Source organism: Gymnogyps californianus, chromosome 6, assembly GCF_018139145.2.
Source record: "Gymnogyps californianus isolate 813 chromosome 6, ASM1813914v2, whole genome shotgun sequence".
Lineage (NCBI taxonomy): Eukaryota > Metazoa > Chordata > Aves > Accipitriformes > Cathartidae > Gymnogyps > Gymnogyps californianus.
In genome coordinates, this window is record NC_059476.1 from 18,583,232 (window position 1) to 18,600,005 (window position 16,774).

The following is a 16,774-nucleotide window of genomic DNA, read 5'->3' on the forward strand; positions in this document are numbered from 1 at the left end:
AGAGCGGGTGGCGCCAAGCAGGGGCACCTGCCCGCAGTCTCTACTGGACACTAGCGCTCGGAGATGCCCAGGGGACGGAGGGCTTTTGCCGGGCTCCCAGGGCGCCCCCGGCGCAGCTCTTCCCCTGACAAGGGCCGCGGGGCACCGGCGAGCTGGGGCAAACCGGGCCGCCGCGGCCCGGTCCGACCTGCTCCTCCTCGCCCGCCCCTTCCCTTTCCTCCTCACCCCCGCCCGGGCCGCCTGCCCCTCGCCGCGCCGGGAAGCCCTCCCCGGCGGCACCCGCTGCCCCCCGCCCGGCTTCGCGGCCGCCTCCGCCCTCGGTCCCTCCCCGGCGCCTCCCGCAGCGGCGCGGCCGCCGGGTCCCTCCCATCCAAGATGGCGGAGAGTCTCCCCGAGCATGATCGGATCCTGCAGGAGATCGAGAGCACCGACACAGCCTGCGTGGGACCCACCCTGAGGTGAGGGGCGGCGAGGGCCGCGGCGCCGACGGCGGACGAGGGTCCCCCGCCCTGCCCTGCCTGCCCGTCCGCCCGCCCGAGGAGCCGCGGCCCGGCCCGGCCGCGCTGACAGCTCCTCCCCAGAGACACCGCGGGGCCGCCCGCAGCGCCTCCGGCGGGAGCGGCCGCTCCGGGTCCGGAGGGGACGCGCAGACCCCGGGGGCGCACCGCGGAGGCCCGACCGCCGTCTCCCCCCCCCCGGGCCCTGCAGGGGCGCCGCGCCCCGGCCCCCCCCGGGGTGGCGGAGGGAGAAGGGGCCGCCGCGGTGCGGTGCGGTGTGGACAGGGAGCGGGGCCGGCGCCGCCGCGGGCGGCTGTCACCCCCGGGCCGGCGGCGCTGACAGGGAAGGGGGGCCCAGCCCCGGGCCTGGCCTCCCCCTGTCATTGTCTGCCGGGGAAGCGGGGCGCTGCCCGGCTTCCGGCGGTGCTGGGCGCGGCGGGGCCGGGACGGGGCGCTGGGGCTGGGCCCGCCCGGGGCGACCGGACTCGGGGTGCCCGCCGTAGCCTGGTGCCGGCCTCTTCGTCGCCCGGGCAGGGAGGGCTCCTGCCCCGCGCTTGGACATGGGGTATCTCCCTGGGGTGTGCCGGTACCCCCGGGCCTGTGCTGAGAACAGGACTGACACCGTATTGTGGGTGGGTGTTTGCATCAGTAAGGAGGGCTCCTCTATATGCAGCCTTTCTTAACGCAGTCTGCAATCTCCTGCCCTGGTCAGGTTCCTTCTGGAAATGTGACAGTGTTCAGGGCATTTCTGAAATGCCGTGACTTCAATGGGTTTTTTTTCTTTTCCCTCTAATTCCACATACTGCCAAATGGCGTAGCCTGCATGTTGAAGAGATGAGGAGAGAGAACTGTGAATTTGCGTGTTATCTCTTTGGGAAGATATGGAGAGCCTGTGTGCAGGGAACTGGAAAAGGCGGTTTGTGTGGAAGCTTGCTGCAGGGTGGTGAGCACGGCGCCGCTGGCTTTCACTGGAGAGGGGATGGTGCCGGCTGGAGAGCGTGGGCAGAGCCGGGAAAGGGTGAACACGGGGTATGCAGATGGGGAACCCAGTGCCAAGAACTGACGGAAGAGAAATGTACGTTGCACGTGAAATGGGTCATTTTGCACTTCGCAGCAAATGATTTTGTGGTTGGCTGCGTATGTCTGCAGTGGGTCCTCCAGCACTGAGGGCTGTGTGGGAGGCGGCAGTCTGGGCGTTTGTGTGCGACTGGGGCTAATCAGTCCTCAGAGCCCAAACGGGGAGTGTGGTGGCCCAGACATCACCCAGGGGCTTCTTGGAGGCCAGCTCAGAGCAAACTGCACTCTGATCTCCCCTTACTGTTCCTTAAACACAGCCAGTATCGGGAATACAGTGTGGAGGTGTCGAAGCTGAGCATCACAAGGAGCTTCACCTGTGAGAGTTTGTGAGCTCAGGTTGAGAGAAAGTAGCTGAGATGCTTTCAGACTTGAGTTGTCCCTGGAGGCAGTTTAGCCATGTTTCAGCTAACAAGCCCAGGCAGGTTGGAGCTGATGTCTGCAAAAAACACACCAAAACAGAAAACTTAGCAACAAAATGTTAAATATAACTGTAGTTTCACTACCATCTCCAGTATAGAGCTTGTATCAGAGGAACCTATGTAAAGGACATACAGAGAATCAGGCTGCAGTGGAAGAAGGCATGTTTGGGAACCACAGGTGTGGTTGGGGGAGGGCTGTAAAAGGGGGAAGGGACAATATGAATCTCTTATCCATATTAAACATGTAAAATGTGTCAGAGTTTTTATAAATATAACATTTAGTTTCTTAGTTTCTTTGCACGTTCCTATCCTTTCTTTTTCTATTTGTATCTCATCTATCTTATCTTGTTATCTTTCTGACTTTTCAGAAGGGGGGTTTCGCATTGCTGACTTTCAGAATTTTTAGAAAAGAAGTGCACGTTGGTCTGATGTAACCTCTAGTGTTCATTTACAAATCAAAACAATGAGGCTAAAGAATGGTTACACCTGGCTGAGTGTTTTGAAAGCAGTCCAGCCAACATCTCAGAAATATGCTGCTACTTTGTAAGAACAGCAATGTTTAAAATCAAAACTGTAGCTATCTGTTCAGCTATGCCTGTTAAAATCTGTGAATTGCTGTGTGAAACTAAAAAGTCTAAAATCCCACATCTAATTTCAAGATCTACTTCAATGAACAAAAGCATGAACGTAAAATGGAGCATTATTTTCTGCACAAGATCTAGGTTTTACTTGCTAAACAATATAAATCAAAGAAATGAGTTGAGTAATTCTATGTGCAGTTGCATAAGGCTACAATATGAAGTGATCCATCGATTTCCAGTCGTGAAAGCCATTGATGCCAGTTGTCTCATGTAATGACTGAAATTACACTTATTTCATTATGTGAAATGGAATATCTTTGTAATCTATGGTCTGTAATGCTGGGAGAATATTTACAGCATCGTGACATGAAATAAAGTACCAACATACCTACTTAAATAGCAGAACAAAAGAATGAGCTTGAGGTGAGCGTTTCAGATAAGTAGCGTGAGGTAATACTAAATGCTGAAGATCATAGGATATGCAAGATCTGACTTATCCTTAATTGTTCATATCAAGAGCTTAATACCTTCCTAACGCATCCATGCTTCACAAAGGAAGTGTAATTTTTTTGTGGGCCATACGTAGATTCCATGGAAACGCATTTTTGCTCTTGTTTTTCTTCAGTGTTTTGTTTGCTGGTTTGGAATAGCTGTTTCTGCCAGGGTGCTGTTTCCTATCCTGCTAGAAGAGCAGCAGCACTTGTGCTTATGATATAAAAAATAATAGCATATATTGATATATAATGTTTTTGTGTATAATTTACAGGTAAGGAACAACATACAGACTGATCCTGCAGGTGATTTTTCTAGTACTGAGATCCACCCATGTATAGGAATGTGAAACACAGGTCCTTTATAGGAGGGATCAAGGTACAACTAGTACAATTGGGATTATTTACTATTTAGGAGAGTAAGTTAACTCTTAAAGATTGCTCTGCATCTCAAGAAATAGAAAATGAAGAGATTGTACTTGATTAAATTAATTTTCATTTTAAATTTTAAGTGGATGAATTTATTGATTTAAAATTGCTGGTATTTAACTTGCATCTCTAAATTTAATGACACACACTGAGTCATTATAGATGAGACTTAAATCAACTGTATAACATGCCTTTCATTAAATAGGTAGGCTGCGTATATAGCAGGCCAGGATTAATTTTTTTTTCAGCAGACTCTGTGAAACTTTTATCAACATCTTTCTAGCTTTAATGGCTGACTAAATGAGATTAATGACAACACCTGTTAAAGGCTCATCACTCTCACCTTTTTATATAACGTGTTAATATCTTATAATTCATGTCATATACATACTGTTGGGCTTTGCAAAACCAGGGAGAGTTGTCAGCACATTTCTAATCTTTAGAAAGGAAAAGGAAAAAGACAAAAAGAAAGTAAGGCAATTCCCATATCCCTCTCCAAAAAAAAGATAAATATATTAAAAAGTTAATAACAAAAAACTTTCAGGCCCTCACTGAACTGCATATAAATACATATTAACAGAATTTCAAGAGTCAATTTTTAAGAGCATCTTCACACTTCTTGGATACTCTGTTGTACATGCCAGGATAATTAATAAGATAAATTCTATTCAGAAGAAAATAATTGACCTTATCTGCTGGTTAGTTAGTTTTACGTTGGTCGAAATAGGTCAAAGTGGAGCTCAACAACGTAGAAGATGTTGTTCTGCCAGTGTCCTGATATACTATACTTACGAGTCTCTTTGAGCTTGTGGTAATGTGTAATATTTCAAAGCCCTTTGTTAAAAATAAGTGAATTAACTCTTAAACTCTAGCTTGGCAACGTATTGCATAAGCATATGGTAGACTTTTTCTGAACGCTTCATCTCATGAGCTTCGCATCACTGAGTCTGCAGTGTTCTGTGACCCCCATGCACAGCCTGTCAGAGGAGTACCTCCATGCCCACAATCAGTTGACTAAACAACTAATACAAAAGTAAAATAAAATTTAAAAATTATGGAGGAATTGATGATGGCGATTTTGTAGCTAAGGTGAAGTTGATAAGGAGGTGCTGTGTCTATTGATGTACCTGTAAGTGGGATGTACTCTGGCGTTGACCCACAATCACAGCTCAGAAAGTGCTGCTCGAAAGTCAGCATAAAAATGCTTTTAGGCAACTTCTCTGTTCTTCTGCTTCTGAAATCTGTCATCACCAAGCTGTTGCCGGGTAGATGTTAGAGCATCTTCTAGGTTGCTGTAAGTTGTGCTGGCCATGAAACTTCTTTGCAGAGTTATTAGAGGGCCTCCTATGAAGACATCTCACTGGCATGTTGTCTCTGGCTACAGGAATCACACTGACAAGAGCTGTTAGGTTGATGCACTTCTGTCTGATGCTGCAACATGCTGCGGTGACCTTCCACTGACCTAGGACTGCATTGCACTGGTAAAAGCAGCACTGAGCCACCCAGCTGCAAAGCAAAATCACTTCTGCATGGTGCTGCTTTTTTCTCATTTAGGTTGAACAGAGTTTGGAGGTAGGATCTAGATTTATTGTGAGCCTTATAAATGAGTATGGGTGAAGTGTTAGAAGCGATTGATAACAGTTCATCCTGAACTTCTGTCCTTGCATTACAGAACAGCTGAAGGTAAAAGGCACGCTTCAGTAAGGCATCATTAGAGGAATAAATTGAGGAAGCGAAGGTAGCAATAGTGGTCCAAGCAAGACTGTTTTGTCCTTTCCTGGTCAAGTTTTCTAAGAAAATTCAGAGGTAGAAATATGGAGTGAGAGTCCAATTCTGCTGCTTTTACTGAGTTGTGGTACACTTTGCAACTGCAGGTGCTTTGTCCAGACTGGGGGCCGTAATTTGTATTTTGGAGATATTCCTGTATCCATTGAGGGGGCCTGTCCAAAGCCAAGCGAACAAAGTGCCTAAAATACACTTTGGAATATGCCAGGGTGCTCTGAAGACTCAATATAACTTGTTTTACTGAAAGTATACACTATTATTACTAGTATCTGTATCTTTAGTGGAATAGTTAGTAAGCAGTAGCATAGGCAGTATGAATGACTTCTCTAGATGTGGGAAGATAGTACAGCATTAACACAGTCGCAGGCTGGGAAGTATTTTTTCTGAGCACTTGCCTATGGGCTGTTGGGATTTGTGATGTGGTTATCCAATGACAAAATGTGGTTGCCCTTGTTTTTGCCCTGTGGTCTTACTTGTCAGGTATGATTGTCTAAAGGCATTTTTCTCTGTTTTCATTATTTTGGTTTTGGATTATGAGCCAGCAATTCACATTTTTGTCTATAGCTTAGTCTTGTTCTAAATATAGAGCAAACGTAAGAGGACTCTGAGATCATCAGCCAATGCTTTGAATCAGAATTGAAATGGTTTGATCATGTATTTCAATTTCAAATAGTATGATAATGTTTTACAATATTGTAAGCTATTTTTGTGGTTTGAAAATCAGTAGTCGTATCTTCATTAATGGTCTGTCTTCAAACCCTACTTAGTTTTCAAGTTGATGTGTTTCATTCCTGGTTCCCTTTCAAACTGAAGTTACAAAGTAGCCCAAAGGAACTAGAAATTCCTTGTGTGTTAGCTGTGGTCTTTTCTGGATCAGGTCACAGAGGGTACTTTGATGTATATTTATGTATCAGTTTATCTTTATTGTAATAGCTAACTCCTATTTTGCAACTGGGTTGCTATAGAGTAAGGGGAATGGCCTGCTCGCTGAGAACACTGTATCCTGGAAAACAGGTGGCTGGCTCATAGTGTCGGGTGCAGGTTTTGTTACTTGGTGCAGGATTTGATGATATTCCGAGTGTTTTAAGCTGAAAGGCAACAGTCAGATAAAGCAACTGTCTATGTGAGCAGGTCTCTCACCGTGTATATTGCTATGAAGGAGCAATATTTTTTTTATCCCTAGTCCATTACATAGAGTCAAAACAGCATAAGAAGAGTGCATGCTGTAGACTGATTAATCTGGCATTTATATATTCAGTGGCAGAACTGCAGTTCTGATTTTTCTGTAGGCTAGCCTGATATTTCAGGCAGATTTGCCATTGGTGGCAAAAAATATTTTAGAAGGTGAGGATTCGCTTCCATTGCTGCAAGTTTCAACATAGTACTTCTCTACTTTTTATAAAGCCTGAAACTGTTTGTGGGTAATCATATCTGCACTGCATTCTTCTGTTGTGCAAAAAATCTTTAGGTTCAATGCTGATTAAGTTTGTCATGAAATATGTGTCTGCAGATCAGGTTATCTTGATCTTTTTAAGTGTTCATGCATCAGCTTCTGACTCAGTTGTTGCAGTGTTTTCCAAATGGGCAACTGCCAAGTGAAGCTTTAATGTAACTAGTAACCTATGTGAATAATACTTCTGAAATAGCTCTCTCCAATTTCACAAGCATTAACAAAGAGCTTGAAATTGTTCCCGTGTTTAGGAAACGTGTTTCAAAATACATTAAAGCTTTTAAAATAGAGGGATCATCTGCTGAGAGATCCAGAATAGTGTACTTGATAGGTGGTTCATGCAGTTTGTATCATTGTGTCTCATCTAAATTTAGCCTTCTCATCATATGAATGGTTTATTCACTGTTACATCAGTTAAATTCAGGAAAGCCAATTATTGTTCATGTCATTTCTTCATTGACTTATTCCTCAGGCTGATTTTATTTAGTGTCTGTTGACCCAGATTTTGGACCTGCCATATGCATAGGAAATGCATAATTTTACATCCTTCACAAATGCCAGTCACATGGGTACTTGTTTTCTTGCAGTTTTTTTTGGGAAGCCAGCAGGATACACTGTACTCTAGCTTTCTGTGTGCATTGCTGAACCATTGCTCTGAGGCTTTGCAATTTCCTCAATACAGGTGTCTACCTGAGGAGCCTTAGCATAATTCAATTAAATATAAGCCTGTTTTTGACCTGTAAGTGCTAGAGCATTTGCACATACACGGCTGAAATTACAGCAACTGCAGTTAAGCAAGTTTTGTCATGTTGCATTTTATGGATTATACTACTAAAATGGGCTCATAAAAATCTGTGAGGATTGATATTTCTTAAATAATGCTTCTAAGATAATGCCAGGAATGGGTTCGCAAATAGGAAACTATTTCTATGGGTTGTAGTAAACTATTAAGTACTAACTCGTTCAAAAACATCAACCTAGCTTTGCGTCAGCATCAAGTAATCACATTAGATTTTATCTTACTGAAGGGCTTGCTATGGCTAGTTATAAAATCTAGCTGTTGCCAGTCTTTCTGGCTATTATCTGGCGATGGTTGAAATGCCCAAACCTAATCCCTGTCACCACAGACCTTGGTATAACAATGACATCATGTTCAATTTGATGTTCAGCTTAAAGTATGCTCAACAATGCATCTCTTCCTCGTCTTGTCTACTAAGGAATTATTTCTATGCCTGACAAACTGTGTCCTATGCAGGAAGGAGTTAACGATCTCTCCTGGAGCCTGGCTGAAGCCCTTCCTGTACCTCAACCTTTGCCAGTAATACCAAACTAGTAGGGAACTTAATCGTATTAAGAAGGAAAGAAGCAGGTTTTAGAGTGCATCAGCCATGATGGAAAGACTTGGTGTTTGACAGAGAGGACCTAAAAGATGTCTTTGAACAGTTCTGCACTAGGGACATGCAGAGAAGGCTGGGACTTTTTTTTTTTTTTTTGATGTAGCATGAGAAAGGTGTTCAGCTCTAACACTGTGAGTGGGATTTTCACTATGTCTCAGAGAAAGTAATTTGCTTGCAAAACTGCAGTGAGCGTAACTTGCAATTCTCCCATGAATCAGACTAATACGAAATTATTAATGCATATACTGTAGTATGTGTACCCAGGGGGATACTTTTGAGCCATTTCAACTTCAAGAAGAAGTGTTTAAAGTTTCAAGTATCGTGAACTTCAATTTCAATACACTCTGCTTTCCTTTCTATTACAGGCATTTAGATGTTTCTGTTGGTAGCAGCGCTTACTGCGACTTCCACAGTTTGCACACTTCCTTATGCGTAGAGTGACTTTGAAGGATCTCTACTCCATTGATTTCAGTGAGGCAACATTTTCTTCCGAGTTTTGTTTTTAGTTAATTTCAACATAAAAGTAACATAGTTGATATTGTTTTACACTGTATGTTTGTTCTGTTTTGTTTCATAAACTTAGGAAACTGTAATGAGGTAGCCAATGCGTGCTACCTCCTCTTGAAATGTGGAGTTCCTGTGGCGTGCTGGTGTGTCACCTTTCCCTAAGATTTTCTGCTGCTTAGTCTGTTTATTGAGCAGGTAGAGGGCTGGAGTAAGGTAACAAAGAGCAGAAGTCAGTTGCTTCCACACTGTTAGTTGCTTCCCAACAGAGAGAAACACTGTGAGTTAGTTTTAGTTGGGCTTTTGAATTAAAAATAGACTTTCTTTAAAGTAATTTTTCATTTTCTTCAGTGATCCTGGGAGATATGCATGTGCAAAGGATATATACTACAGGCTGTCGATGTGCATGAGAGAAATACGTGATGATTTTCTATGTATAGGCTATGGGAGCTCATAGAGTTAACAAAAATTGATAATATAAAATTATTGGAAAATATATGCTTTGGTTATATGTTTGCAGAGGAATGTGACACATCAAAGAATTATCTGGTTTGATCTGTATTGAATAGAATACATTCTTAATCCAACTGGTTTTGAAACTTTAATTATTGGATATTTTATTTAATCTGGAACTTCTTGATTCTACAATAATGTATTTACATCTGTGTCGTGTTGGTATTCAAAGGCTATTGAAATAAGTAACTTAGACATTTGTGACATTAAACGTTCTGTTCTATTTCATGTGTCTCATGAAGGCTCTACTGAAACAATTGGTACATATTTATCTTGAAGATTATGTCTAAAGTGCCCCATATAAAGAAGACAGATTAGCTGTAGGTTGTAATAGATGGCTAATGATTTCTGGGACATGTGTAATAGGAATCTGATCAAATCTTTAAAAAGAATGAAGCTCACAATTTCATTTATAGATGAATCTGTTGCTCATAAAATGGAGCAATTTATATTACAGTCTGTGGAAATATTAAGGGAAGATAAGACTATTGCTGTATGGACTTCAGTTTCTTGTTTTATTTTCTATGAAATAACATAGGTTCCAACTATGTCCACAGTATCCGTTCAGGTATATGAAACAGATAGCCAAACTTGGCATTTTGTTACATGACAATAGCTAGTGCCGAAGTGAGTGAAGCTGGCATTTTCTTTGCTGTCTTTTTTATCTACTATTACAACACAAAATTGGAAAAAAAAAATAGCAGTGCAGCACTTGTTTTTCAGTTTCTTGCTTCATACATCAGTAAGTCGCACAAAGGCTTAGCAGGAAGAGGCTTCTCCTTGGTCAGCAGTGTAAAAACAGGAAGGAGGAAGTCTATTGCAAATCTGGGTTTACTGATTATCAGTTCATGTTTCGCTGCAGAGGATGTCCATTAACAGCCATCAGCGTGATCCATTGCTTATCCAGCATGAACAATGACTGCTGTAGTGCTGCTACTACAGAATATGGACCCTGCTTATAGGAAGTAATGTTAACTAACAAACTGTACTCAGCCCTTTCCTGCTCATAGAAACAGGATACTATTAGTGAGAACAATTCACAGAAATTGCACATCCAGGAAAACCAGGCAAGCGAAGCATAACAGCTAAACTAAGATTAATAAAATCTTTTCTCTGATTAGGCCATAGCTTGAGTTCTACGTTGTTCTGGCATGTAATGCAATCTTTTAATTGGAGCAGTGAGATGTAATTATGAATAAGGATGGCAGAACTGGACCCTAGGTAGCGCCTGGCATAGAAAGGCTGCATAGGTTTTAAGAAATATGCTTATTACCATAACTCCAGTTGAATTACAGGAAACACCTGGACATTATTTTATAAAGCTTTTTAGGGTGTATGCAGCAACCTATATGAAATTACTCCATGGAAAAATCCCTACAAAGTTTGCAGTTTGTGTAAACAGAAAATATCTTTGTATATTGTAGGACAAAGGAGGTTTCTGCAGTGTTTCCTGTGAAAATGAAGCTTAAATGGAGTGTGTGATACAGTATCATGGTTAGGGATGCCGTGGCTATAGTCACAATGACAGGTCTGTTTTAAGGGCAGAATCTTAATTTGCATGGTCAGTGTTTTGTGCTTGCATTGATCCCACTGAACTCATCATGCAAATCTGAATTGTAAATATTATTTTATTTTATAACTTTATTTAATATCTCTCTCTCTTTTTTTTTTTTTTTTAAATCAAATGAGAAATGGAGGGAGAGGACATTGGGCCACTTCTTGCAATGTGTGTATGGGAGCTAGTTGAGAGCACCTCTAGCCTCAGTACAAAATTTACTTTGGTAGCAAGATATGAATTCTAAAAACATGATTTTCCACAAGCGCAGTTTCTTCATTTGAGAGTTGGTTTATTTGTGTGTGTTTTGTTTGAAGTATTACTTTGAAAAATGGAATAAAAATTGTATGTCTGAGTTTCTTTTTTTTGTGACTTGGTTTAACTGATCAAAGTGATCAGTTAAAAAATTATTTTTTCCCACAATGCTAAATCTGAAGCTCTACAAATGAATCTTTTTCTCTTGCATCCCTTGCAGTTCAGAAGTTGCATGGTCAGGCTTACGTTCCGTGTCAAACTTGTACAACTATTGTGCAGATATGTGTAATTCTCATCATCGTCACAGCATTCACGGAGATGTAACTGATTGGCACTTACTAAGTGGTTATCAGTACCCTGAAAGGAATGTGTGTATACAGTTTCTAATTGCTTCATATGTCTTGTGTAATCAGGAAGTGAAAGACTTTGTGGCAATGTAGGCAGGGATGGGGAACCTGCAATTTGTCCTAGAAATGGGACAGAACAGGATGGGTTGGGGGGGTGTGAAAATGGTGGAAGGTGGCAAGTCATTAGTGAGGAGCTATTTTGTCCTGTAAAAAGATCAGGTTTTTTTTCTCTTTTCTGACTTTTTTTTTTTTTTGCTATTTTTTAAATAGATGATCTGTTTTAAGAATCTTTGCTGCTGTTAGAACCTATTATTATAAATGATTACTAGGAATAGAATTGTTCACTCTAAAAATTACGGTAATGCTCCATAAGCTCAGAGGTGTTTCTCCTGAATATGAGTTGCAATTAAAAATTGAATCATTGCCCATTTAAAAAAACCAAACACACACACACACACACAACCAACCCCCAAAACCTTCAAGAAATAATAGATTTTTTTTAAAACCCAAAAGGGATTTGTTAAATATTATTTTTTTCTTTATCTAATAGATCATTTTAGTAATGACTTTTTATTGACAGAGTTATTTATCACCAACCAGGAATTCATATTATCTTCTGAATGATTATTTTCTTATGAGAGTATGGAGCTTTTTTTAAATAAAATAAATTCTTCAAGTTCATTTTTGCCTAAAGCCTGAGTACCTGAGCAGTTCTGCTTACCACTGAAAAGTTACAGCTATTGCCATGGATATAGGGGACAAAATTACTTTAGTTCTCATTCTGATTACTCTTGCAATTCACTTTTCCATGCTAAACTCCCACCGAGTAGATTACAGTGGAAGTTGTGTTCAGGTTTCTGATTATTCTCATTTTCTAGTGGGAAGATGATGTAGATGGGAAGACTGGGGATAAGGAGCGAAAAAGCAAATTTGGGGTATTTGCTGAACTCTCAAAAAATATTTTTAGGCTCCTCTCCTTTTACACTTCCTAGTCCATATGCACTTCCTTTGCCTACCTTTCCAGTAGTCCGGTCAATGTATTAAATTAATTTCTGGGCTTATGATTTTTTTTGGCCTGTAACTTTTTATTTCCCTCCTCCTTAGTGAAATGCTGATCCTCTTTTAATCCCATTTGCACTCAGGCATTTAATGACGTATCCTGGTTGCATGCACAGAAAATATTTATATGAAATGATAGCAGAAATATATTTTTGAAGCTGTACTGTAACCATTTGTGAAGAGATCTATGATAGTGGCTTAGAGTGATAATACATATGTATGGAGTTGTCATTATAGAACGGATCAGATGATTTGAGGATAATTGATTTTTTAAATTACTATTATTTTGTGAAGGGTCAGGTGGAATTCATGGCAGGTTAGGTTTTACGATTCTTGGCTGAATTTTAGCTCTCTGGAGATTAGCCTTTTTGCTCACTCAATGGGTGGTATTTTTGTGGATAGAATGGTGCCCTCTGGTGCTTCAATAGATTTTTTTTTTGCATGTAAACACAAAAAAATTGTCAGTAAGACCTATTAAATACATCTTTTTCATATTGTGTTTCAGTTTTGAAAATAAAAATTTTAAGGAGGTTTTTTTATGGTATAAAGTAGCCCTGTTTTGATTTTCTTCAAATGGAAAATGGTTGCATATCTGAAAATTCTCCTTCATTTTTTTATTAAGACCTGAATTCAAATCTATTTGTGCTTGTCTTTCTCCCTTCAGCCCAGCTGGTAAGAAAAGATCAAGGTAAAAATATCCCTATTGCAATAAAATTGAGCCAGTGACTGAGACATCTTTCTCCTTTAGGTTAAGCTGTCTCTGACTATTCCTAGTTAATTTTTTTCCTCTTTCGAGTACTTTCTGCACTATCTTGTATTTACCTAGACTGGCATTAATATGACTCATATAGTCCAGTTGTTGGGATGAGTCAGAAAAAAAAAGTCTCTCTGTATATATATACAGAGTTCTGGGAAATATAGACAAATAACCTGCTACACATTACCAGAAAAATCCTTCAGCTCTGCTTGTGCTCTTCATGGGTGCCCTGCTTGCCCCATCAGTTAGGAATGAAAATAGTACCTGCCCTGTCACTGATTCACAGTAGTGATGTCTAACTAGTCACTCAAGTTAATATTCTCTCATTCCAGATTGAAAATTAAGATGGTATGTTGTGTAAATTTTTTTTTTGGTGCGAAAATCAAGTACAAACTTCTGTCTCCAACATAGTGATTTTCTCCTTTTTTTTTTTTTTTTTTCTCAGTTTGAAGGCTCACACTGAGAAAAAGCTTGCTCTTCAGAGTTTCATGGTGTGAATCAACCACTAGTAGTCTATAGGTTACTATAGCTGTATAGATCACAGGTTGAAAGCAATTGTAATACAAACTGATCATGTCTTTCAGTTTGGCTCAGTTCAGGTTTGTGCTGTATTTCAGATCACCAGCATCCACTTCAGGGGCCCATAAAGCTGAAGAGGATCCTTGGGGTTCATCATTCAGAGGTGTATAAATGTAAACAAAAATTGAAAGAACTATATATTACACATGTAAAATTTCTCTTGATACCCTAGGCATGTTTGCCCCTTTTTATGACGCTTCCCACTGACGTATGTGAAGCAACTTAAAGTGAGAGAGAGATTTTTAGGGTAGACATAATTGCATGTAATAGTCATCTCCTGAAGAAATGCATCTGAAAGGGTTACCACTTCCTCACTCTCTTCCCAACAGAACTGGTGTGTGTGTGTGTGTTGTAAATTCTGTTAATTTTGTCTTGTAATTTAAAAGAATTAGCTATAGGATGCTTTCAGGATTCCATGTCTCTCTCCAAGATATTGCAAGATGGTGATTTGTCTGCCTGATAGTTTAACTCTGAAAAGTACAGAATTGCTGTCAGGATTGCTTGCAGTGCCGTACTCGGTTGAAATGTACACCTTCAGATAATGATTCAAAGGTAGCAATTACTTTATTTAGATACATGTAGGTAATTTTTGAAATGTATGTATGGAAAATAAGCTTCAGTATCAGAAATAAACCATACTGTACTATGTGTGATGTTCCATAATGGGTAAATCAGGTGTGCATTGCCTCAGCTGTGTTTGCAGTTTTGAGAAAAAGCCTAATTTCTGTCTATGGCCAGAGATGGCATGGCTCATTCAAGTACACTTACACTTTCAAAAAGGCTAGTGCTTTAGGTCAGACTTCTTCTGAAGCCTCTGAAACAGCATGTGTATAGTGTCCTAAGAGTACAGCGTCTTAAGGAAGTTAGTAAACTTGTTTAATTCGTCATCTTACTTCTCACCTAGATCAGAGAGTTGTGATACAAAGTGTGAATTTCTTTTAAATGCTGTAATGATTTATTTCTTTAAAGGTAAGCAGTTCTGTCTCAGGAGTGTTTTCACTAGTGTGCTGAAGAGGGTTGATTTGTTATTGTTCCCACAAGATGGAGCTGTCTACATACGTAATTAATATGGAATTCATACTACTAGTGAATCTTGAGGAGCTCTGTCAAAATACTGTTTTAGGTCACAGATCACTATTTTATTAGTATCCCTGCAGAAAACAGTTCAATGTAGAACATAAAATAGTAATTATTATTTTAATAAGGTAGGGTAATTTTGTGGTTAAGGCAGTGCATCGGGATGTACACAATATTGATTTCTTCCCCCTCAATTTTAAACATTTATTCCCTGTATGATTTTGAATTAAATATTGTGATAATACCCCTGAGAATTATCAATCAGTACTTTATTTATTATCATTAAACTGAAGTATAAGTAGCTTTAATATTGAGAAAAAAAACCAAACTGATTTTTATAACAAGGAATACTGTATTGCCTATGCTGCATCATATGTGCTTCCAGAATTTCTGGCTATGTTGTCTGGAATTGTTTGATAACATTTTAAAGAGAAATCTCCTGATCGCAAATTATTTCCCTCTCTCAGTATTTTAACAGCATGTCTGCCAGTGTTGGCAGATCTGAAATCAATAAAAAGGTATCAAGACAGCCATGCTGAACTGCAGCTACTGGATACCCCAAAATCATGAGGCAATAACTAAGTCCAAAAAGACAGTGCATTGCTACCACCAAGAAAGTTTGGTGGTACAAACTCAAGTATGGAGTTGCATACTTGATGGTTCCTCTTGCACCATCTTTTTACAGTCTTGTTCTCATTTTAGGTATATTTGGTCTACTGTGTTTTACTACTGTTTTCACTTACAGTTATGTTACACAACTTACAGTTATGAGTACACAGCGATAGATGGAAGTCTCCTGTATTTGTGATAATGATACTCCTTTCTCACTTCCCTTTGAGAACATTGGAAGGAGACCTAAACTTGTAGACTCCTTCTACCCTTAAATAAAAGGCTCAAGGAAGCAGTAATAAATTGAACTTTTTTTCTGGTTTTTGCTTTAGCATCCAGTGCAGTATAGATGGTGAGTCCAGCCCATTCAGAGGAAGCTCATGCATGCCCGATATCTGTGAAGGCACTATCTGATGCCTCCGGTCTTCCTAATCTTTTTATTTCTTCTCCAGGAACACCTCTGGAGACAGGTGGATGTCCCTCTATGTCCACCCTGTAGGTTCCAACATCTCTGACCCTTTTCGTACAGAGACAGAGCAGCACTCGTAACCAGCTTGTACTGTGTATTTTGGAGCACTACAACATCAGTTGTTGAACCTTTTTATCATCCTTTCCCTATTTCTTTACAAGTAGAAGTTCTACATGCTTCCCCCTGTGTCTTCAGATGTGGAACATTAGGTCGCCTAATGAGAGCTCACTCAATGCTGACTATGTGTCTTGCACCTTTCTTTCCTCCCAGGCCAGGTTGCTGCTTCTCCCTCCAGCCAGCACCAGGTTCTGGGTGCAGGAGTTTCCCACTGGCAGGTGTGGGTCACTCATGATCTTCCACCACAGCCCTTTAAACCTCAGTTGTCCTGGGCAGCCTTGAGGGGTCCCTTTCAGGCAGTCTGACAGGAACCTCAGGAGGAGAAACTGACTGTCACACATTTGCTCCTTCCAGCTGTCATTTCAAACTGTGGTGGTGGAAAGGATGAGGGGTATTTTTCCCTTTGTGAACCACTTCATGGGTCAACAATCTTACATTTTTCCCCTGGTGCACTTTGGAGGAAAGAACCTGCCTTTCAGTACCATAGCCTTATTTTCCTATCATAAGCAAAAGGGGGATATTCTAGGAATATTTTATTGAACAAATTTTTCCCTGACAAAATATCTATAGCAAGCAGGCTATCAGGTATTGGCTTTCTTCCTTTGGCGTGTAGGACAGCTTATTACCTTTCTCATTTCTCTAACTTCAGTTGCTTCTCTAAGTATATTGTCCAAGGTCAAAAGGAACTCAAAAAGGATGAAGAATCTAGTTACAAGAGTCTTTTCAATCTCTTCTATACCCTTTTCTTCCTTGAAAGGTCAGGTTCTTGTCAGACACTTAGCTATAGGTTTGTTGAACCTATGGTGA

General features: G+C 40.7%; 1 protein-coding gene across 1 annotated transcript in view; it reads left to right on the forward strand.

Moving 5' to 3' along the window:
* Positions 1-369: 369 nt before the first annotated feature.
* Positions 370-16,774, forward strand: part of EXOC6 (exocyst complex component 6) — a 95,736-nt gene continuing 79,331 nt past the window's right edge. Inside the window, exon 1 of the mRNA XM_050898860.1 lies at positions 370-458. Coding sequence (XP_050754817.1) covers positions 376-458 — 83 coding nt within the window. The 5' untranslated portion in view covers positions 370-375. The remainder of the gene's footprint in view (positions 459-16,774) is intronic.